The sequence below is a fragment of the Panicum hallii genome, chromosome 3 (assembly GCF_002211085.1).
Source record: "Panicum hallii strain FIL2 chromosome 3, PHallii_v3.1, whole genome shotgun sequence".
In the NCBI taxonomy this organism is placed as follows: domain Eukaryota; kingdom Viridiplantae; phylum Streptophyta; class Magnoliopsida; order Poales; family Poaceae; genus Panicum; species Panicum hallii.
The window spans coordinates 62,828,444-62,850,810 of NC_038044.1; the positions used below are offsets into that span (position 1 = coordinate 62,828,444).

At 50.3% G+C, this 22,367-nt stretch overlaps 3 protein-coding genes and 1 pseudogene across 9 annotated transcripts; 3 read left to right on the forward strand and 1 right to left on the reverse strand.

Moving 5' to 3' along the window:
- Positions 1-2,522: 2,522 nt before the first annotated feature.
- LOC112885636 (protein kinase PINOID-like) lies at positions 2,523-4,880 on the forward strand. Its single transcript, XM_025951209.1, has 2 exons — positions 2,523-3,208; positions 3,321-4,880. Exons 1-2 carry the CDS (start codon positions 2,523-2,525, stop codon positions 4,093-4,095), a joined length of 1,461 nt encoding a protein of 486 aa, XP_025806994.1. The 3' UTR covers positions 4,096-4,880.
- A 3,772-nt stretch (positions 4,881-8,652) lies between these two features.
- On the reverse strand, positions 8,653-18,501 carry LOC112885701 (putative pentatricopeptide repeat-containing protein At1g10330). 7 transcript variants are annotated; one of them, XM_025951291.1, is made up of 8 exons: positions 18,229-18,501; positions 17,537-18,002; positions 17,235-17,320; positions 16,034-16,341; positions 13,875-15,720; positions 13,366-13,560; positions 9,170-9,327; positions 8,653-9,061 (listed from the first exon to the last, which is right to left on the reverse strand). In XM_025951291.1, exon 5 carries the CDS (start codon positions 15,430-15,432, stop codon positions 13,990-13,992), a length of 1,443 nt encoding a protein of 480 aa, XP_025807076.1. In that variant the 5' UTR covers positions 15,433-15,720; positions 16,034-16,341; positions 17,235-17,320; positions 17,537-18,002; positions 18,229-18,501; the 3' UTR covers positions 8,653-9,061; positions 9,170-9,327; positions 13,366-13,560; positions 13,875-13,989. The 7 variants fall into 7 exon arrangements, with proteins under 7 accessions (XP_025807076.1, XP_025807078.1, XP_025807075.1 ...); XM_025951293.1 differs by having other exon boundaries at positions 17,235-17,314; positions 17,537-18,005; positions 18,229-18,368; XM_025951290.1 differs by having other exon boundaries at positions 17,537-18,005; positions 18,229-18,368.
- LOC112885700 lies at positions 9,335-13,029 on the forward strand (annotated as a pseudogene).
- Positions 18,233-21,416, forward strand: LOC112885702 (wall-associated receptor kinase 1-like). The gene is made up of 3 exons (XM_025951298.1): positions 18,233-19,153; positions 19,363-19,545; positions 19,635-21,416. The coding sequence occupies exons 1-3, from the start codon at positions 18,238-18,240 to the stop codon at positions 20,807-20,809; spliced, it is 2,274 nt and encodes a 757-aa protein (XP_025807083.1). The 5' UTR covers positions 18,233-18,237; the 3' UTR covers positions 20,810-21,416.
- The last annotated feature ends 951 nt before the right edge of the window (positions 21,417-22,367 follow it).

The following is a 22,367-nucleotide window of genomic DNA, read 5'->3' on the forward strand; positions in this document are numbered from 1 at the left end:
ATAAGCTTTTTTTAGCCCTAAACACATCAAATATGTCCCTAATATAAATTATAGGATCCAAGGACTCATGGTTGGAGATGCTCTTAGACGCCCTCTAGAATGCTGTAGCAGGGAGGGAGGATCCCAACACCAATCGGCCGTGCCTGCTTATTAACAAGTAGAGTACTAATTTGCTACTAATACTAGTATCTTCGGCTCTGATTAGCGCGGAGTGCACAGCTGATTAAGCTGTCGCCGCCTTTGGAAACAGCCATAAACTAAGCTTCTTCCCCACTAAAGCTACCCCGATTATGGTACGCTAATGAGCACCTCTGCTAGAAAAAAAAAATAGCTAGCCGATTGTAGCCAGCAAATTTGACCCGACGATCACGCATTTTTTTTTATAAGAACGATCACTCATTGTTAAATTTCCACTTTCCACGCACGTACTAGCACGAGTAAAAAAACAAAACAAAAAAAAAACTGGTCTCCTCGCTAGTATTCTTTTGAGCAAAGCAGATTATCGCGTTTTCTTCGCTTCTCCATTTGCGGCGAGGCAAGAGAACTCGTACGTACTAGTAGTTCCATTTCTTTTTTTTAAAAAAAGAAGTATATGCGACGCTTTTGACCTCTAGGATCATACTGGTACTAGTTTATTTTTAAAAAAGTACTAAGGATCATACTACATGGAGATTATTTTAAGCCTACGCTAATCGGGCATTCGAGCCACGCGATGCCTTGGGGTTCACTGCTCGCTTCAGAAAGTCCAGACTTTTACAGCTGATCGGGTTGACGTTTCCGTCCCCGACAAAGTTACCAGTTAACCAATGATGCTAGAATAATCACCTGCTTTCGTGCACAAGCAACTATCCCTGCCAGGCACTGAGCTAGCTAGTGCGTGTTTAACCGTCTCGTGCGGCTTCTTGCACACACCTGCAGTCGTCGGGGTGTTTTTTTTTTGGGGGCGGGGGGCATGGCCCTGGTTGAAAAAAAATTCTGCAGCTTCTAGAATGTTGAGTTCTCGACGACAAGGGTGATGGCAAGAAAAGTCGGTGGTTTTTTTTATTTCAAAAATAAAAGTCGGTGGTATGGAGACTCGAGTAGAGGAAAAAAAAACACACAAGGAGCTGTCTGAACGCGAACGTTGCTGACCAAGGCCCCGTTTAGAAGCTGTGTTGGATTTTGGAATCTAGGATTCTGGATGGATTTTCAAAATCTAAATTATGAATAAGATCTGAATAGTGCTGTCTGGATTTTTGGATTTTGCTAGCTGATTTTATGGATTTTGGGTTAGACATCCCTTCTATGCCTTTGGTATCTTTTTTTCCCTTCTGCCGCTAAATGCAACACTACTTCCCACTGAACATGAACTTGAAGCTTACCAAAACTACTTCTCAACATTACTCATGAAGAGTAGACAACCCAAAGATCCACAAGTGCTTGAGCACAGTCACGTAGGAGTGGCGGGAGCAGGGAGGAGGCTGGAACCATGCTCGGGACGTTCGGTCCTCCTGCGCCACGTCCGCGCACCGCGAGCGCACCACCGCCATGCGTACAACAGCTTCCAGACGGGGCCTCAAGACATCATCAAAAGAAACATCACAAGATTGATGTTTGCACCGACATTAATAGATAAATCCGATACGACAAGGATTAAAATTTAGTCGGGATGCCAGACGGACCCTAAGAGACATCCTAGGAAGCTCACAAACTGAGCTGCAGCTTCTCCTGCTGCAGACAGCGTCACCATCCCTACGCTCGTCAAGAGCTCGCGGCAGACTCTGGATCAACGCAAGACAACTATTCTTTCGTCCAGAATTCTTGGATTTTCGCCGTGAGCACGCATGAACAGAGGTGAATCTGTACCTGTCCCTGTCCCTGGAAGGACGCCACTGCTCATCGTCTACCTCCATGCCATGCCGGGCAGCATCCCTACAGCCCCCACCGAGGGGTTTGGCTGTCGAGTGTCGACCACGACTCCACGAGCAACGCGCCACCGGCCGCAACGCCGCCGCCGCCGCCGCAGCGGATCCGGTTTGACCTCGCCGCTCCCCCGCACGGCACGCTGCCCCACCTCAAGTAACACTCCACTGCTGTAATAAAAGGGCTGCGGCGCCGTGGAATGACGGACCTGCCCCTGCCATGGCCCGCCGGAGCCCCCGGCACACAAGCCTGACGCCTGCCGTTACCCCGAGCCAGCGCTGGCACAGCCACGTGGCCGCGCGGTGAAGCAGGGGCCCACGTGCCGGTGGACGAGCGGCTGGATTTGTTTCTGGTGGCGCTACTGCCTCGTCGCCGTCGGGTAACGGTGGATGACGTGAGGGGCGCGTGGTCCCACGTGTCGGAGTGGGGTCGGTGTCCGGAGCTGCCGCGCCTTCGGGTCCGGCGGGGGGTGGTGGGCTCGGCTCGCCGTTGGTATAAAGCGCCCGCGCCACCAACTCCCTTGGCCGCACGCACCGCAGAAATCTCGGTGCCGCGAGAGCGAGCGAGAGCCAACGAGCTGTGTCACTCTCCGTGCAGCGAGTGAACGAGGCAGGGCTGTGATGGTCGCCGCGGTGCGCGCTGCGCCGGCGCTGTCCGGCAAGCCGCACGGGCCGCCGCCGCCGGGGCTCACGATGCTGGAGGTTGCGGCGGCGGCGGCGGCGGGGGAGGAGCGGCTGTCCGACGCCTCGACGGCGGCGCCCAACTCGAGCCTCAGCTCGGCCAGCAGCGCCGGCAGCCTGCCGCGGTGCTCCAGCCTCTCGCGCCTCTCCTTCGACTGCTCCCCGTCCGCCGCCCTGGCAGCCGCGCGCTCGCCGCCGCCCGCGGGGGTGTCGCGGCCGCACCGGTCGGGCGACGCGGCGTGGGCGGCGATCCGCGCGGCGTCCACGTCCGCAGCAGCGCCGCTCGGGCCCCGGGACTTCAAGCTGCTGCGCCGCGTCGGCGGCGGCGACATCGGGACCGTGTACCTCTGCCGCCTCCGGAACACCGCGAGGGAGAGCCCGTGCCAGCTCTACGCGATGAAGGTGGTCGACCGGCGCGTGGTGGCCAAGAAGAAGAAGCTGGAGCGCGCGGCGGCGGAGAAGCGGATCCTGCGGGCGCTCGACCACCCGTTCCTCCCCACGCTCTTCGCCGACTTCGACGCCGCGCCGCACTTCTCCTGCGTCGTCATGGAGTTCTGCCCCGGCGGCGACCTCCACTCGCTCCGCCACCGCATGCCCTCCCGCCGCTTCCCGCTCCCGTCCGCTCGGTGAGCACTTCGTTCCTCTTCTATACACTGCCGCCAAAGATAGAATCTTTCTTTCGTGTCCAGAGCGATGGATGCTGACGGCGTCGATCGATCTCATGGGCCAACGGTGCAGGTTCTACGCGGCGGAGGTGCTGCTGGCGCTGGAGTACCTGCACATGATGGGCATCGTGTACCGCGACCTCAAGCCGGAGAACGTGCTGATCCGCGCCGACGGCCACATCATGCTCATCGACTTCGACCTGTCGCTGGAGTCCACGTCCTCGCCGTCGCTGGAGTCCGCTGATGCCGACGACGACGGCGCATCCACCTCCGTGTCCTGCTTCCCGGACCACCTGTTCAAGCGCCACCGGCGCCAGCGCCGCACCGCCGCGCCGCGGACGTTCGTGGCGGAGCCCGTGGACGCGCGCTCCTGCTCGTTCGTGGGCACGCACGAGTACGTGGCCCCCGAGGTCGCCCGGGGCGGGCCCCACGGCGCCGCCGTGGACTGGTGGGCCCTCGGCGTGTTCCTCTACGAGCTCCTCCACGGGCGCACCCCGTTCGCCGGCGCCGACAACGAGTCCACGCTCCGCAACATCGCACGCCGCCCGCTCGCGTTCCCCCCGCCCTCCTCGGGCCCCGCCGACGCCGCGGCGCGGGACCTCATCGCTGGCCTCCTCGCCAAGGACCCGGCCCGGCGCCTCGGGTCCCGCCGCGGCGCCGCCGACGTGAAGGCGCACCCCTTCTTCCGGGGCCTCAACTTCGCGCTCCTCCGGTCCTCCCGCCCGCCCGTCGTCCCCGGCGCGTCGCCGCTGCACCGGTCGCAGTCCTGCCACGCCGCGCCTACCACCGCGACGCCCGACAAGAAGCCGCCGGCGCCGGCACCGGACGCCCGGTTCGGCCTCTTCTGACACGCCCCCGGCCGCGGCGTCACGCAGCAGCATTGACCTAGCCAGCATCGCTCGCTCGCCACTGTACACAGTGTTTAATGAGCTAGTAGCAGCACGTACTCGTACTAATTTGATCTCATGTACTACCAATAGTACGCCATTAGTCTAATCCTACTCCCTACTCCTACCGTCGTCGAGCTCTAACCCGTGGCTGGTTTCCGAGGCACGCCGCGCTTAACGGTGGAGCTGACCTGGCGCCAGCAGCAGCTGAGTCGCCAGGTTTAGCGAGCGATTGCTTCTCCTGCGGGGTTAGCGTGTGGTGTTTTGTCGGGGGCGATTGGAGCAGGGGTCACATGGGAGTTCGGAGCTTGTCCGGTAAGCAGCGCGCTTGGGTTGGCGATTACATTAATGGCGGGTGTTGACCTGTCTTCGGGGAGCCGCCTCGTCCCGGCATGGTTGGTTGGTGTGGCTGTCGGGTAGGCAGGCTGGGGTAGTGGTTTTGCTCGCGGGAGAGGTGGGTGACAGTCCCTGCAAATGGACGGGTAGTTTACTGCAGATTTTCTGAAAGTGTCTGCACTAGGTTGTCTTCTCTGAAATTTGCGTGCGTTTGGGCGAGAACAGTTGCCGGCGATGTGGGTGTTGGGTCCGGAGCGTTTGGATGAGTGTTTCAAAGTCAACGTGATAGTTAATATCAGGAGGTTCCCATGGATGTCAGGTTTGGAAGGTCGAAAAGGGAACACCGTGGTGTAGGTGGTGTGTATTGGGAGGAATCGATATGAAAATTAGAGGAAATGAGTTCATGCAAACAAAATATAGGTTATTTTATTTTTTTCTATGTATATATATTTTTTCCTATGTAGATAGATATACACTTAAATCTAGATATACAATAAAATAAAAGTTATGCATCTACGGATTGCTAAAACGATTTATAATTTGAAATCGGGAAATATCTTCCTTAAAAGAGTGGTATGCATGGAACGATGGAGGTGCATCAGCTATTTTGTTGGCCCATGAATTGTTTATCCACACCAACAGTATATTTATCTTTTTGCAGCGAGGATCGCATGCCACCGAGTAGATTGCGTCTTTCTTTAATGAAAAATGAGCAAGAGGCTTACTATATCTCTCGAGAATATAGGATTACATTGTGCTTATTACACAAATGACCAAATTGTTCAAGCTCACTGTCACTGATAGAACTAGTAAAAAGAATTCCTCCGCGGTCTTGGTGGCGCCTTGCCGTAGGCTGCGTCCCGTCCTGCCTTCGTGGCCGTGGCGACCACGTGCCGGGCCGGAGAGCGGCTGGGTCCTGCAGCGGGGCCCCGTGGCACGGTGGCTGCCCGCCCACCGCCGTTGCGTGTGCCGTTGCACCACCTTGCCGCGTGCTGCCCTGCTGCTGCAGCGGCCGCGGCACGTTCAGTCGAGGCAGGGCGCCCGCGAAGGACGCGACCGGTGGACGGGGACGGATCGAGCAGGAGGAGGTTGCCGATGCCGGTGGGTGTCGTCGTCGTCGTACGTCGCAGAGCCTCTTTCCCGGTCGATCGGTCCATCGTTGTCGGGGGCCCGGGGTCGCCGGTCGCGGATCACCGACCGGACGGCTCGCCGCGCCGGAGCATCCGAAACGGGAGTCCCTGTCGCGTGCGGCGGCGTGCCACGTCGGCCGTGGACGCCAGTTGGGCCCACGCGCATGCGGCAGGCAGGCAGGGCAGGCACCGTGCTTGGAGTCCTCCAGCGGTGGCCATGGACGATGCACGAGACCGACCTCCAGGCCCGAATCCAGGCTCCAGCAGCCATGGAGGATGGCGAAGCCCGGGGCAAGTTCATGGCTCCTCCACTCCACTGTCCTCCACACTCCACCACACGCATGGTGGGTGAGCCGCGGGGGGCGATGCGATGCTCTGACACCAGGAGCATCCACCCGCCATTAATCCGGGAGCGCAGTTCGTCTGGGCGGGCACCGGGCAGAGGCTTGGAGCAGGGCCGTGACGTGACCCGTGGCTCCTCCCAACACGAAGCAACCAGGGCAAGTAAAGCCTGCGCCGCGCCAGGCCAGGCCCCAGGCCCCGGCCATGCGAGCGCGTCTGAGCTCTCTCTCCGGTGTCTGATCCGCATGCGCGCCCCGGAACCTGCAGGGGGCTTTGACCCTAAACTCGGCAAAGAAATTCGCCTCGATCGGGGACGCGGCCAGGACGGGACACGCCGGACGCGGGACTGTAGAAACTTCGCGGTGGCGATGCGATGCTCCGTGACAGCGAGCGCGAGCAATCAATGGCGGTGGACAGGCAGGTTAAACTCAAAGCTGCGGGTAGGGTAGCCATTGATTGGGGGCATTTATCATCATGCTCGAGCGTCTAGGTTGCTAGCTGCAGGAGCAGGACGCCGGAGCCCGGTGCGGCGGTGCGTGCACAGGGGTGCCGATCGCCATGGCCACGGTCGAGCACGAGCACGAGCAGGAGCAGCAGGCCACTTTCTCTGCCTCGGCTCGGCTCACCGGTGCTCGTAGGAAGAAAAGGACACCCCCGCGCTAGATTGCGGTTCCTGATGTCATTGCAGTTGCACGTCATGGGCGCGGCGCGAGCTGCGAGGAGCCTGGAAAGCTCGCCGGCGATCGATCACCATGCAGTGCAACGCCTGGCGGCCTAGGGATGCAGGAGCCGCAGGCTACTGGAGCGAGCGATGGAGAGCTCGTGGTCGTACTGGATGTAGGAGGAGCACTGGAGCAGCGGGAGCGGCATGCGGGAGGGAAAGGCAGCGGAAAGCCTGCGCGGCGCATGCATGTCTCGGTCTCGCCTCCTCACGCCCGACCTCGGACCCTGCGCCGCGCCATGGAAGCCAGCATCTCCATCTCCTTCGCCAGCCCAGAAGGAAAAAAGCTGCGTCCGTCTGCAGGGGAAGCTGAGAGGAACTGGAGCCATGGCGCGTTTCCTGAGCATGTCGCATCATCTAGGCTGCCAGCTAGCTCGCTGCTACCAATGGTAGGAGGAGCACGAGGCCACGAGCGTAGCGTAGCCTACGGCTGCGCGATGACACGTTCGTACGCACGCGCGGCGGGGCGGGCGGGGCTGCAGAGGAGCTGGGCTTGGCCTTGCAGTAGGGGTAATTTTGCTGGAAGACACTCTTCATTGCTAGTTTTTGCTAGTGGACATCATCCAATTTTATCTTTGCTAGTGGATATTGTTCAGTTATGCTTGTTTGCCGCTAGACATCAAATCTATATATTAAAATACTAATTTTCTTGGGTGGAGGAGAGAGATGAATCTAAAATGACCATAATGCCCCTGGCACATTTGGTCCCATCCAATCGGGTGGAGTGGTGCCCATCCCACGCTGCGTCGGACTGGGCATCGTTGGCGTCGTAACCGGCCGGAAGGGGAGCCCGCGGCGGGCACAGACTGGGGCGGTAGCCGGCGGCAGAGGGGTGCCAGGCGGTGACGACGGCATCGGTGGCGCGGGCAGCTCATCCCAGCGGCCTGCCACGGCGTCGGAGGCCGCAAACGAAACGCCGACGTCGCCGAGGACCGCGTAGAGCGGCAGGAGCGAGGACGAGCACAACCGGGAGCAGGGGCTATTGCTGGCAGCGCCGTCGCCGGTGCGCAAGCGCTTGGGACCGCTCTGCCTCCACGGCGGCGCCGTCGATGGACGCGTCGCTGACCAAGGCCATGGTTATGGAGCTGCCCGAGGTGGGGATGGTTGGCTGCGCCGTTGCGGCGGCCGCGGGGCCTCGCAGTTGCCGTGTCCGCATGCTGCGGCCTCGATGGTGCGGTGGAGTACGGCGGCCTCGGCCGCACATGTGCCATTGCTGAGGCTGACGCGGAGGCCAGTGGGCTCGAGGATGGGGAGCAGAGAGCTCCAGAGGAGGCACACCGCATACGGATAGAGAAGGGAAAATTGATCTGAGCACCCATTTGATAAGGGTAAAATTGACTTTTCACACTCACTTAGACCATAAATAAATAATTTATCGGCTGTGGGATGTCTTGTGGCAAATTAACAAAAAGGAGTGTTCTTCAGCAAAGACAAGAATAAGAGCCCTAAAATCAAGGCATGCCAATAAATTTTAGCTACTAATTGGTTCATATCTAAAAGTTAGCACTTGTGACCAAAACATTGACAAGTTACTAGAAACTTCATATACCTTCACAAAAGAAAAATGTATTGGTTGCAAGTTTTATCACTAAACCAAATGAATACCTAAACTTGTTGCCAAAATACTTTGGCATGCCTTAGTTTTGGTAAGACAATATTTTAGCTTGCTATGATTTTGGTTTTGCAAAAATTGGCATCCAACCGATCAGGCTCCAGGTGATGTCTTGTGGCCAATATCGTATTTCTAGGGTGTCCTTGAGCAAAATTACCCTTGCAGTAGTGGTCCTAGTGGATGGAGTTGATGCCGATGCCCTTGCCAATCCCCAGGAGAAGTGAGCGTGGTCAACATGTAGGGTCGTGATGCTGTCGTCTGTGCGATCCATTGTGCAGGCGACTAGGCGAGCGAGGGTCTGGGTCGGAGTCGGGCTTCTTGGCGCGCGCGCGCGCACAGTGCTGGACAGCAGTGGCCGCAATTCGGCCTGCCCAGCATTTCCTGACAAATTTAGGCCCAGCCCAGATATCATAACCAGCCCGGCAATAGCTGCCAGCCCATATTCCGCCCGAGCATCGCAAGCCAAATTTTGGCCTCAGCCCAAAGGTACAAAAAATAACATCCCTGTTTCCATTTGTCTTGCACCTCTACTCTAACAGAGATTTACATCAGAATGGATTTTCAACAACAATAACATGCATACATGAGCCGGTCTGATCAAGATGGAAGCAAAGCGGCTGTTACTGAGAACTTGAGACGAGACCGCATCCAGCTTTGTTTCCAACACACCGGTACTGCGCTTCGGCCACGGCGGCAGCAACTTTCAACTTCCATCGTCAATGAACGATCTTGCGCCAATACTTTGGAAGCACACGGCACGGTTTCAGCATGTGCACCATCCTTTCGCTGAATTCAAGCAAAGAAGAGTAAATTTGCGACACCATGTGTGTCAGATGATTAATCTGACAGAACAAAGAGCTGCGGGTGTGGTGCTGCAATGCAAACCGTGCTTACTGTCCCCGTCTTGTGCACTGCTTGCTGTCGGAAGCTGATGCAAGACCAGCAATTTCCCACCCTCGTACATTGGTGATGATAGTGTAACGAAATTTCCGTCTGGTCAGTGTGGGTGATAGTTCTTCGTCCAACCTGTTGCCGCCAAGTTACTGGGTTTCCTGAAACATGATAAACAAAGCAGTCAGAAACAACTCCCCATTCACAGGTACAGCAGAGGACTGACGAAACTAAACCAAGAGATGTGCATTCCTTGTGCAGTTGACTAAACATTCATGGTTGAATACTTCTCCTGTTTCTGTTAGTGGCTCCACACAAAATTCTGATCGCATCTATCCTTTTTACATTTTCTTTCTGTACAAGTCTCTACGTGTTAACGTACTCTGATACTGATAGTACCGCTTATAATAATTAGCTTACGCGACCCTATCCAGATGGTATTATACTACAGCTTGCATTGACTTGGTCGCAATAGTATAACTAGCTACAAGACTCTATCGTTTTAAGCCAGTCTCATATGCTGTTTGCAGACATGGATCAAGAGCACATTGCACCACACAAGGTGTAGCTAGTTAGAATAGTCTGCCTAAGGAAGTGATCGACTGATGTTGCCATGCATCCAACCATGAAAGAATCAATGGTCCCAGTACTCCTCACTCTATGCATCTTCTTTCTCGCAGAGGTCATGCCAGATGAAGCCTCTTCTAGGCCCTCAGTATCATTACCGGGGTGCCCGGATAAGTGCGGCAACGTGTCCATCCCCTACCCCTTCGGCATTGGCAAGGAGTGTGCTGCGACCAGCTTAAACAGCTACTTCCATCGTCACCTGCAATGACACCTTCCATCCACAGCGGCCAACAGTCGGGGACCAAGAATCAGCGGTTGAGGTCACCGACATCTCGCTGGAGCACGGTGAGATGCATGTGCTCAGCCCCATCAGCCACATCTGCTTTGCGTCATCAAACACCACGTTCAACAAGCTTGGTGGAGGTTACAATCTGCAGTCCACGCCCTTCCTCCCCTCCCCGTCGCGCAACCGCTTCATGGTCATCGGCTGCAACACCCTGGGGCTCATCAGTGGGTACCAGGGCGCCGCAAGCCAGTATGCGGCCGGGTGCTACTCCTACTGTGAGGGCATCAACAGTACATCTGATGGCGCACCGTGTGCTGGGATGGGCTGCTGCGAGGCTGCAATCCCTGCGAACCTCACTGCCTTTGGAGTGGCGTTTGAGATCAATCAAAGCAAGGTCTGGGGCTTCAACCCATGCTTCTACGCCATGGTCGTGGAGGTCGGGTGGTACAGTTTCAGGAAGCAGGAACTTGTTGGCAACCTTGGATTCATTGACTCTAGAGCCAAGAGGGGCGCCCCCATCATCGCTGACTGGGCCATTAGGAACAGCTCGTGCCCAGAAGAGGGGAAGGAACCACCCAGTGGCTATGCCTGTGCCAGTGCAAACAGCTACTGCACAGCCGCAAACAATGGCCCGGGCTATCTATGCCAATGCTCCAAAGGATATGAGGGTAACCCTTATATTCCAAATGGCTGCCAAGGTATGTATTTACCCAAAATTAAATAGGTCTGGAGTTTCAGGATACTGAATACTACAGTTTTACTGGTGCTGAGGTTGAAATGTCTTAATACGCCTCCACAAAATCTTATGAACGACATCAATAAGTGTTGAATCAAAATTTCACCTTGCTTCAGCTACTGCTGTTGCTAAGAAAGCACACACAAAATAATTGCTGGCACACATGACATATGTCATCATTTTTTTTGTTTTTTACTTCTAAGCTGGAAACAGAAAACAGTCAGCTCTAGTGTAGGTTGTTTATTCATGTCGTAATATCTAATTCAGGAGCAGTTATGTAAAGGGAATTTACAACATTACAAAGTCGGCCAACCCTTTTTACTTGTTGAAATTTTCTAACATTTGATCCATTTGTGCTTAGTGTAACTTATGTGATTGCTTATGATTTGTATCTTCAGATATAGACGAGTGCTGGCTGCGTACGCAAGATTCCAAGTATGAAGAATTGTATCCATGCAGAAAAGGGGTTTGTCACAATACACCAGGAAGCTACTTTTGCAAGTGCAAAATGGGAACAAGATCTGATGGCACAAATTTTGGGTGTCAATCTCTACATGCTTCAGCCGGACTAGTTATTGGTAAGCACTATGTGTGTACAATTCACTTCTGTTTAATCTACACTAAGATGTACCTTGTGATAAACAAACACCCAGAGGTAAGAATTAAGTATTAAGCCCAATGAATATCATAACAAATGTCCTACTGTTTGAAGAAATTCTACTTCCTACAAAAAAGAGAATCTTTACAAATCCCATTTTAATTTCTGTTTTACGGACCTGGGAAGAAATCATGACTTCTATACACCCTAAGCAAAAAAGAAGACTGCATTCAAAATTCGTACTAGATGTTTACTAGAATCTGTTTTCCTTTGTTAAAAATAATTTTGTAGGCCTCAGTGTCTCTGCAATCGTGTTGATGGCCTTGGCATGCTTGTACACCATGCAATTACAAAGGAAAAGGCACATGAAGGAGAAAGAAGAATATTTCAGATAAAATGGAGGTCTCAAGTTATATGATGAAATGAGGGCAAGGAAGGTTCACACAATTCATATTCTTACAGAGAAGGAAATAAAGAAAGCCACAGACAACTATAGTGAAGATCGAGTGCTTGGATGTGGTGGTCATGGAATGGTCTATAGAGGAACTTTGGATGACCACAAAGAGGTTGCCATAAAAAAGTCTCAGGTAATAAATGATGATTGTAGGGAAGAATTTGTCAATGAGATAATAATTTTGTCTCAAATCAACCACCGAAACATTGTGAGGTTACTAGGCTGTTGCTTGGATGTAGATGTCCCAATGTTGGTGTATGAGTTTGTCTCCAATGGAACTCTATCCAAGTTCCTTCATGGTGCTGATCGTACATCACCAATCCCCTTGGATCTTCGTCTGAAGATTGCCAAACAATCAGCAGAAGCTCTTGCTTACTTACATTCATCAATATCATGCACAATTCTACACGGAGATGTAAAATCTGCCAATATCCTGTTGGACGATCAGCACAATGCAAAGATTGCAGATTTCGGAGCATCAGCACAGAAGTCAATGGACGAAAATGAGTTCATCATGTTTGTACAAGGAACACTTGGCTATCTTGACCCTGAGAGCTTTATCAGTCATCAGCTGACAGAGAAAAGTGATGTCTACAGTTTCGGAGTAGTTCTTCTGGAGTTGATCACCAGAAAAAGGGCTATGTTTGAGGATAGGTTCAACGAAAAGAAATCATTGGCGTATACCTTTCTCTTAATGTTTCATCATAATAAGCACCAACTTATGCTGGATATCAAAATTATAGATGAGGCGGTCATGACAGTGCTTGAGAAGCTAGCCCAACTAGCAGTGCACTGCCTATGCCCAAGTGGAGATGAAGGAAGTAGCAGAGCGCCTACAAATGTTGAGGAGGCTCCACATGGATGCAACTAGTGACTGTGAAGACAGTTATTATGTAAAAAAACATAAAGGATCACCATCAATGGCAGCCCCTTTGGACGAAATGACATACAGCAGCGTGGAGGCGTCTACACTGATCTTTGCATAGCTCTTGCAACATGATGGTTCTACACATTTTATTTTTTGAAATATACTTCACTGGATACTTGTGTATGATACTTGGTGATGTATATAAGTGGTACATATCTATTCAGCTGTTTCAACAACGCTCTACTTAGGATATAATGCAACATTTACATAATTGCAGGCCTACAACTGCATATGTTGTCATTCGTGAATGATATCTACATGTATGTAATTTGTACATGAATACCCACCTTGAGTTTTAACATATTTTTAGGTGAAAACCAGCAAGGACCCTACCATCTGCGAATTGTAGAAACATGAGGAAGGTGCATGCGCAGGAAAGAGAAATTTTTGTGTCCCTTGGGTCAAACCAACTAAAAGAACTATGTAATAGACAGTTGTTTCTTCAGTCTACGCACTGAACTGAGCTTGGATTGTTTTTCCTGATCAAGGCAATTCTATTGTTCTATAACAAAAAGAAAGCCTTTTAGTTCCAAGCAAATGAGAGTAGGGAACTCTAACATTCCAAATAGTAAAAATGTCTTCAGTTCTATACCACAGAACTGTTTATCTGGACATAGAGAGCAAATTTACCTGCTTTGAAGGTTGAAGCGTGCGATTCTTTAAGCTCCTTGGTCCACCTGGACTCCTGGAGTCACAATGCTTGGAGTTGGAGTTCACAGGCAACTGACATCACATCTGTCTCTTCTTCACATGGGTGGCTAGGTGGCTTGATTCCTTCCCCCGCTCTGATCCAATCATGGATCACGACTCATGAGTCATGACTAACTGCCACACCAATCCAATTGCGTTACTGTTACCACTGCGATCTTCAATCCAATATCTCAGTGCAACAAGAACACATGTTATACAACTTTTCAATAGCTTCATGCATCCAATTCCAAAATTTATGCATGCATAATGCAAATTCAATAATCTGTAAACTGGATCAAGTATGATAAAGAAATCAAATTTAAGTTTTGAGACTTCTGTGTTGCAAAAATTTCCATAACCTTTTCATGGTAGAACTATGGCTTATATTGCCTAAGGGCATAAAGTGCATGAATAAGGGCAAACCCAAGCAGTGAATTTTTGGTACTTACATCTCTTTGAAGCTATATTATACCCATGTGGAACTGGTCCAATGTGAACAAACATATGTTAAGAATCATTAAAGAGCATCCGTTCTTGACCAACACATTTTGCAATGTACGATAATCAAGGAATGGCATGACCAAGAAGCACCACACTGCTCTGCCCTACTATCTTCTTGATTCCAGCCTCCTGCATCACCTCTCCCATTCTCACACCAGCCTGCCAATTACCATCTTCTAAAAAAACATTCCTAACAGTGACATATCGACCTGATTGCTGGGGGCCAAGGGCCATCAGTTTCTGCCCAACCTCCACTGCAAGCTCCACATTTCCATAGAGCCTGCAAGCCCCAAGAAGAGCACCCCACACAGAAGCATCAGGCGCGAAGGGCATCCTCTCTATAACTTGAATGGCATCCATAAAACGGCCAGCACGACCTAATAAGTCCACAACACATCCATAATGGACCATTAGTGGTGTCACCTTGTATTCGGCGACCATGGCCTCAAACCAGTATAACCCAATCTCCACCGATCCTGCACGAGCACAAGCCATCAGCAGAGCAACAAAGGTTATCTGATTTGGCAAGAACCCTTCAGCCCTCATCATGTCAAACTTAACCAGCGCTTCAGCCTCCTTCCCATGATTAGCCAATGCCGACAGCAGCGCGTTCCATGTGCAAACCTCCTTCTTGCAGACGAACTCAAAAGCACTTGTACACCCACCAAGCCTCCCATGCTTCCCGTACATGTCAACCAGAGCTGTCCCGAGAAATGCAGTGGGCTCAACCTCATGGCGGACCACGTACGCATGGACAGCCATCCCCGACATAAGCCCCTCAGCACCATCAAGGTTGGCACAGGCTGAGAGCACGCTGACCAACGTGGCCTCCTCGAGCCTTCGTCCCATGTTATCCAGCAAAAATCCCCTGAACACCTCGAGAGCGCACCGGTGCCGGCCACCGCGCGACAGCCCAGACACGAATGTCGTCCATGACACGGCGTCCCTAGCCGGCATCTGCTCGAAGAAGGTCCCCGCCGCTTCGAGGTCCCCGGCAAGGCACAGAGCATCGAGCAGGGCGTTGCAGGCGGCCAGGTCCGGGCTCCCCTCCATCTCGTCGAACACCTTGCGCGCGTCGCGCGCCGGGTGGCCCGTCCGGCCGTAGGCGCTGACGAGCGAGCAGGCGACGAAGCGGTCGCTCGCGAGGCCGCGGCGGAGGCACTGCGCGTGGAGCGCCCCCGCGGCGGCGGCAGAGCCCGAGGCAGCGGCGGACTTGAGGAGGGAGGGGAAGGAGTGGCGGTTGGGGCGCGCGCCGTGGGTGAGCATGGCGGAGAAGAGGCGCAGTGGGGCCGACGGGGGAGAGGCGGCGGAGAGGCGGAGGTGCGCGTGGGCGAGGCAGTTGTAGGGGAAGGCGGTGACGATGGCGGGGGAGCATTTGGGATCGGGGAGCAGCGCGCCGGAGGTGAGGACGAGCGTGTGCAGCTGCAGGAGGCGGCGCGGGAAGGGGAAGTACTCCTGGAGGAGGCGCTCGAGGACGGCGTACGAGTACGGGGAGGCGCACCGCATCGACGCTCCCAGAAACCTCGCCGCCGCCGCCGCCGTGAGTGCAAGCGCGCGGCTCCGCTCCGCCGTGGCCGCGAACTGCGCCGCCCATCAGAGAAACATTTCTGCGGGCCGAACTGGTCTCGGCCCACACTACGTGGCCCACCACGTTGCGCGCGAAGCAGCACGACTGACTCCGGGCTTCCGGCAGGGCCGCAATGCTATTGGCCCAGACACCTTTTTATGTGGGCTTGAAGTGGAATGGGTCAAGACGATGGGCCCGCAAAACAGCGCCAGGCGTCCTCATTTTTTCTATTGCATTATAGATGGAACACCAGGTTTACATCCACAGACATACAGGTTAGAAACGAAGATAAAGGCAAGTCACCTTATTCAGGTAAATTCTAGTTCATTACTGGAAAGAAAGATGAAGGGAATTAACTATTGTTTTCATTGCAACATGAAATGTACAGCACATACTGAAGGCAATTAGGCAAGATGTGTTGCTGCACAAAAGATTAGTAGTGATTGGCATGAACAACGTCGCTGTTTCTGCAGTAGTCTAGCTGGATGCAGTTCATCGCTATGCCGAGGCATGGCTGACAGTTTGATGGAAGGAGCTCACCTGCAGCTAGTCAGTGTGTCTGCTTGTACTTATTGTCGTTGCCGCCAAAGTTGTATTGCAAACTGTTGCTGTTTTTCTCAGTAAATTGTGCAGGCCTCCAGACTCAATTTGGTCGATCCATTATCCAAATATATATCCAATGCAGCCCCAAGAGTTCCTGACTTCACAGTTGCACAGCTAATAGTTGACAAATGAATTGAGACCGAAAGGGTGACCCATCTCCCAATCAGCACCATGGAAGTGTCGATTGTATTCAGTTGCATCCTTTGTATGCAACGGAGGACAATTATCTATGCTAGCGATGAGAACTGCATGAAGACGGCAGATAGATTAGTCAAACAAAAACTGCAACCGATTTAAGCCTCGGCTTTACACTAGTCCACAGTAGGAAAATTATCAATATTAACTATCTATATCCTTTGAATTTCTAGCCACATAAACTGCCTCATCACGCTAACTCCATTATCGCTCTCATCTAGTTTCTTATTGCAGAGGACTATTTCAAACCATGCTGACCTTTTGCATTTTATATTTTTCAGGCACAACTCATAGAATGGGCAGTAAACAAGTAGTGCCACTTCGACTACCATATGACTAAGTCTCAAACTTCAGGTTTTTAACAGCGACAGGTTACAAAGGAGCTTTTTTCTTTATGGATAAGGTTTACAAAGGAGCTGACCTTTCACAGTTTCCTATAAGCTTCTTAAGTCAATCATGTAAATGAACCTACTAGTCAGCTTTTGATCCCTATTCTACATCTTGTATGTTGTTTAATAACTTCACCTTTGAGGTTTGAACTATAAAGCAGTATGTAATCCAGGTCAAAGTCTTAGGATTAATGCTGATTTCACCTACAATAGTTTAATTCACATTTGTGGAAATCATCTGTACAATAACAGATGTTTATCAACTGCATAGTGCAATGCACAATTCTTAAGATGGCATATTCTTTAGAAAAGCAGCATTGATTTCATCCAACTTTTCAGTCTAAAACTTTTTCCCTGTGATCCAGACATCCAGTATAATATTGACTAGTTCACATGTTAGAGAGCTCAAAATTTTCTTCATACATTCATCAAATAAATGTCCTCTCAAGTACCAACACACCATTTTTGTGGATGCACATTTTGAATTGTACCAATTTTGTGAGCTGTTTCCTTTTAGAACAACTAGGTTCATTAAAACAGATTAAGAAACATACCTTCTCACAAATATATATAGATAAATCATATACAAGGTACACAGATCACCTGTACCCAACTTGATCGAGTTATCCTTTTCCTGCACCTACAGATTTAGCATATGAGTGGAGTGCAGTACCTTAGGGAGAACTTACTAACTTAGCAGTTAGCACAACATAAGGCAAATAGATGGTTAATATCGTTATACCACACTAGTTCATTCCAGACTTCAGAAGGATGGCAGTGCGTTAACAGTTAACCCAAAGGAAACATGCCATATATGCAATAAAAATCATCTTAACATTTCTGTAGGAATGTCTACCTTGTGAGACATTCTTCTAATGCTTCGTCAAAGCTATGGTCATCAATCATCACAGTTATCACAACACAGCATCCCACGCCGCCTCGAAGGAAGCCCCTGCCTCGGCCAGGATGGCGAGGAATGTTTCAAATGTCACCGATCCCTCAGGCAATCAGGCATGCACATGCGCTCATAGTTTTCACCTTTTAGGTAGTCAGATACAGGCATACAGCTCGAGACAATGGGCAATAAAACCAGAACTGCTAGGCACATGGATAAACCTCAAATCTGGTTGTGACTTCTCCAGGTTTTAGACAAAATTATGACAGGTTACTGACAACAGCCGCTCTTGTAATTTCAGAGAAGCTCCTCAACCCAAACGTTCACATCAACAAGTCAGCTTTTGATCACGTTCTACTCCTGGAGCTCCTCTTGTGATGCTTTTCAACTTTGAATAGCCAAGCAATATAAAACGCATGCCAAAAGCCTGCTGATCTCAGATGCACCGGAAAAACAATTCAATGCATCAGCATCAGCATCAGCAGAAACAGCATTTAACATCTAAAAAGAAACTATGAGCTAGTATAATTTCTTCCTATAAACCCATGATGCAGCAGTCTAGTGCGTGCATAAACCAATAGATCATGAAAAATGAGAGCACAAGCTTAGCTAGCTAGTTAGAAAGACAGTGCTAAAGCAATTGGCCACCATACCTCCCAACCATGAAAGAAGCCTTACTCCTTCTGGTGCTCACCATCGTCTCAGTGACAGCAATGTCTGCCACCTCTTCCGGGCTTTCCATAGCGCTGCCAGGGTGCCCTGATAAGTGTGGCAATGTGTCCATCCCTTACCCCTTTGGGATCGGAGATCGCTGTGCAGCTACGGGCCTGAACCGCTACTTCGCTGTGATCTGCAACGACACGTTACAGCCACCAAGGCCTATGGTTGGTGACCCTTCGGCTGCTGGTGAGGTCATCGACATCTCCCTGGAGCGCCATGAGATGCACCTTTACGGCCCTGTCAGCTACAACTGCTTCACATCAAACACCACCATGTCAGACAACTATACTGCAGGGTTCGGCATGGAGGGCACGCCGTTCATCCCCTCCACCACTCGCAACCGCTTCACGGTCATTGGCTGCAACACTTTGGGAATCATCGGTGGTTACATCCACAGCAACCCTGACTTGTATGTGGCTGGCTGCTACTCCTACTGCCAAGGCATCAATAGCACATCTGACGGTGCGTTGTGCACCGGCATGGGATGCTGTGAGACCACCATCTCCACCAACCTCACCGACTTTTCAGCGCTATTTGTGATCAATCAGAGCAGTGTGTGGAACTTCAACCCATGCTTCTACGCGATGCTTGTTGAGGTTGGGTGGTACAGCTTCAGGAAGCAGGACCTTGTTGGTCACCTTGGGTTCATCAACCAAAGAGCCAAAAGAGGTGTTCCTGTCGTCAGTGACTGGGCCATTAGAAATGGCTCCTGTCCGAAAGATGGAGCAAAGGCGCCTAAAGACTATGCTTGTGTCAGTTCAAACAGCTATTGTGTGAGTGCAAGCAATGGGCCAGGGTACCTGTGCAACTGCTCTCATGGTTATGAGGGCAATCCTTATCTACCCAAAGGCTGCCAAGGTAAAATATTTGCCCAAGTGAACTAAATAAGCAACTGAGAAGTAATTTTAGCCAATAAATAATTATAGCCAACTTCTTTGTTGCAAGCCCATTCCGGATTATTTTCTTTCTTACCTGTCTAAATCTTCTTTAGGATGCTGAATTTACTGAAAGAGACAATGTTTTGACTTTTTCCAACCTAACGCGCGCTAATCTGTTAACTCTCCCAGACAAAGATGAATGCAAACTGCGTAAGCAGGACCCAAAGTATAAAGAATTGTATCCATGCAAAAATGGGGTTTGCCGCAACACACCAGGAAGCTATATATGCAAATGCAGAATAGGTATGAGATCAGATGGCACCGATTATGGATGCCAACCTGTACTTAGCCGAGCTGAAAGAGTGGTAATAGGTAAGGTTCATGACTGAGTATACATAAATCCATCTAAGTTGACTTTCCAGGTTTTGATGTGTTTGTATTTTCTTGATACCATTGTGCAGGACTGAGTGTTTCTGCTGTTGTTGTGATGTCTTTGACATGCTTATTAGTGATGAAATTACAACGCAGAAAGCACAGGAAGGAGAAGGACGAGTACTTCAAACAAAATGGAGGTCTGAAGTTATATGACGAGATGAGATCCAGGCAGGTTGACACCATACTTATACTTGCAGAGAAAGAGATAAAGAAAGCCACAGAAAACTACAGGGATGATCGGGTCCTTGGATGTGGTGGTCATGGAATGGTCTATAGAGGAACTTTAGATGATGGCAAAGAAGTTGCCATAAAGAAGTCCAAAGTAGTAGATGATGACTGCAGAGAAGAATTTGTAAACGAGATAATAATATTGTCACAAATTAACCATAGGAACATAGTGAGGTTACTGGGATGCTGCTTGGAGGTAGATGTGCCGATGTTGGTGTATGAGTTCATTTCCAATGGTACCCTCTTTGAGTTCCTTCATGGCAACGATCGCAGATCACCAATCCCTTTGGACTTAAGATTGAAGATTGCTACACAATCAGCAGAAGCTCTTGCCTACATTCATTCATCAACTTCTCGCACAATTCTGCATGGGGATGTCAAATCCCTCAATATACTCTTGGACCATGGATACAATGCAAAAGTATCAGATTTCGGAGCATCGACACTGAAGTCCATGGAAAAAAATGATTTCATTATGTTTATCCAAGGAACTTTAGGCTATCTTGACCCTGAGACTTTTGTCAGTCATCAGCTAACAGAGAAAAGTGATGTCTACAGCTTTGGGGTTGTTCTTTTAGAGCTATTTACAAGGAAAAGAGCTATATACATTGATAACCTTAATGAAAAGAAATCACTTTCTCATACTTTCATATTAATATTCCAACAGAATAAGCTCCGGGATATGTTGGACTGTGAAATAATAGATGAGCAAATTATGGTAGTACTTGAGAAAATAGCTGAACTTGCCATGCATTGTTTGAACCCACGAGGAGATGAGAGGCCAACAATGAAGGAAATTGCAGAACGGCTACAAGTGCTGAGGAGACTTCAGATGCAGCTAACCACAAAAACAAACCCCATCAGAGCAGGTTACTCTTACGGAACACCATCGACACCTGTTGCTTCAGACGAAGTGAGATATCAGGTCATGGAGACAGCCAAATTGTTTTTAGATGCAGATCTTGCAAGATAAGACGTGCAAGATTGCCTCTCTTTCTTATGTAACATGTTTATATTGATTTGTAATTATTAGGATGTTTTTGTAAGTCCTGACTATGCCATGGTATGTGTATATAAATGTAGTTGCACATGAAAATCATCATCTATCTATTGCAAAGTGGAGTTTGCAATCCAAGATAAATTCTGTTAGATCCTCCATAAAAGTAGCATCAATTTCGTCTGCTGTTTCAATTAAACCTTTGTTTGGACTCAATATTGACTAGTTCACTTGTTAAAAGAGCTCAACGTTTTCTTTACACATTCATAAAAAATACTCTTAAAAACCTGCATGTCTGACATATGGGATTAAGATAGATTTAGATTTTAGGACATGCAATAAATGAGTAAATGAGTAGATTAAGATAGATAGATTAAGATTCCTTTTATCGTTGTCACTCTGTCAGCTATGGATGCATGCAAATGGGTTACCAGGATAGATGGCCATTATGAATGCAGCAGGCGATTTAAATTCTTTTTAAGTAGGATATTTGGCTAATAGGTTTTTAATGGCATAGTCATACAACGAGACTTGTGTGCACATGCGGCTTTGTTTGTTTCGGTTTTTTCCTAGAGAAGCTGAAATCTATTTGGAGCTAACCACAGTTGAATACTTGCAGTCCGTACAGATATCCAGAAGTCCTACTTTACGTCCAAAAAAGGAATTGAACCAAAACCTATTTTGCAGAAAAATGCTAAGCTAAAGAACACAGACAAAGATAAAGCAGATGGGTGTTCTTTAATCGTATTGGTTTTATGAGCTGTTGGCATTGTAACTTTAAGACCACTAAGGTTCAACAAAACGAATTGAGAAACATACCTCATCACAATATACACAGATCCACCCGATTAGCAGATCATCAGGACTTAACTTCGAGCTATCCATTCTTGAACATACAGATTACAGCACTTGAGTAGAAGACTTCAGGACAGCTGCAGAAGGCAAGTATATGGTGTCTGGTGAGTATCCTTATAACTAGTTCATGTCAGGCTACCCAAGCATGGAAGAGTGCAATATTCCACAATAAAACATGCCGTCTGCATAACAAAATCATCTAAAATTTACTGCAAGATGACCTACCTACCTTCTGAACGCTTCTTCTAATGTTCATTTGTCCATACCGAGTCGTCACATCAGTTTATCACCACACCGGCGCCGTTCCTCAGCACCATCCGCTTCGACTCCCCGGCCAGTGGGCCAGGTCACGGTGAGGCATAGCGCGTCGAGCAGCGCGTTGCCGGATGCCAGGTATGGGCTAGCGATTTCCTCGAACACCATCCGCGCGAGGCGGTCAGCCGATGAGGAAGCAGGCGCCAGAGCGGTCAGAAACGAAGCTGTGCGCATGGAGCGTTCTCATGGCGGTTGCCCTGGAGCTGGATTTCAGGAGGGAAGGGGAAAGACTGGTAATGCCGCCGACGAACACGGCGGAGGAACGGTGGGGAGGAAGTGGGGCGCGCATGTGGGCATGGGCAGGCAGTTGAATGGGAAGGCGGCAGCGGAGGCCGGAGGCGGAGGAGAGGAGCAAGCTTAAGGT

Coding starts and splice junctions, on each gene's coding strand:
- LOC112885636 (XM_025951209.1), top strand. CDS start 2,523: ATGGTCGCCGCGGTGCGCGCTGCGCCGGCGCTGTCCGGCAAGCCGCAC. Junction 3,209..3,320: donor TTCCCGCTCCCGTCCGCTCG/GTGAGCACTTCG, acceptor CCAACGGTGCAG/GTTCTACGCGGCGGAGGTGC.
- LOC112885702 (XM_025951298.1), top strand. CDS start 18,238: ATGAAAGAAGCCTTACTCCTTCTGGTGCTCACCATCGTCTCAGTGACA. Junction 19,154..19,362: donor TCTACCCAAAGGCTGCCAAG/GTAAAATATTTG, acceptor TAACTCTCCCAG/ACAAAGATGAATGCAAACTG. Junction 19,546..19,634: donor AGCTGAAAGAGTGGTAATAG/GTAAGGTTCATG, acceptor ACCATTGTGCAG/GACTGAGTGTTTCTGCTGTT.
- LOC112885701 (XM_025951291.1), bottom strand. CDS start 15,432: ATGCGGTGCGCCTCCCCGTACTCGTACGCCGTCCTCGAGCGCCTCCTC.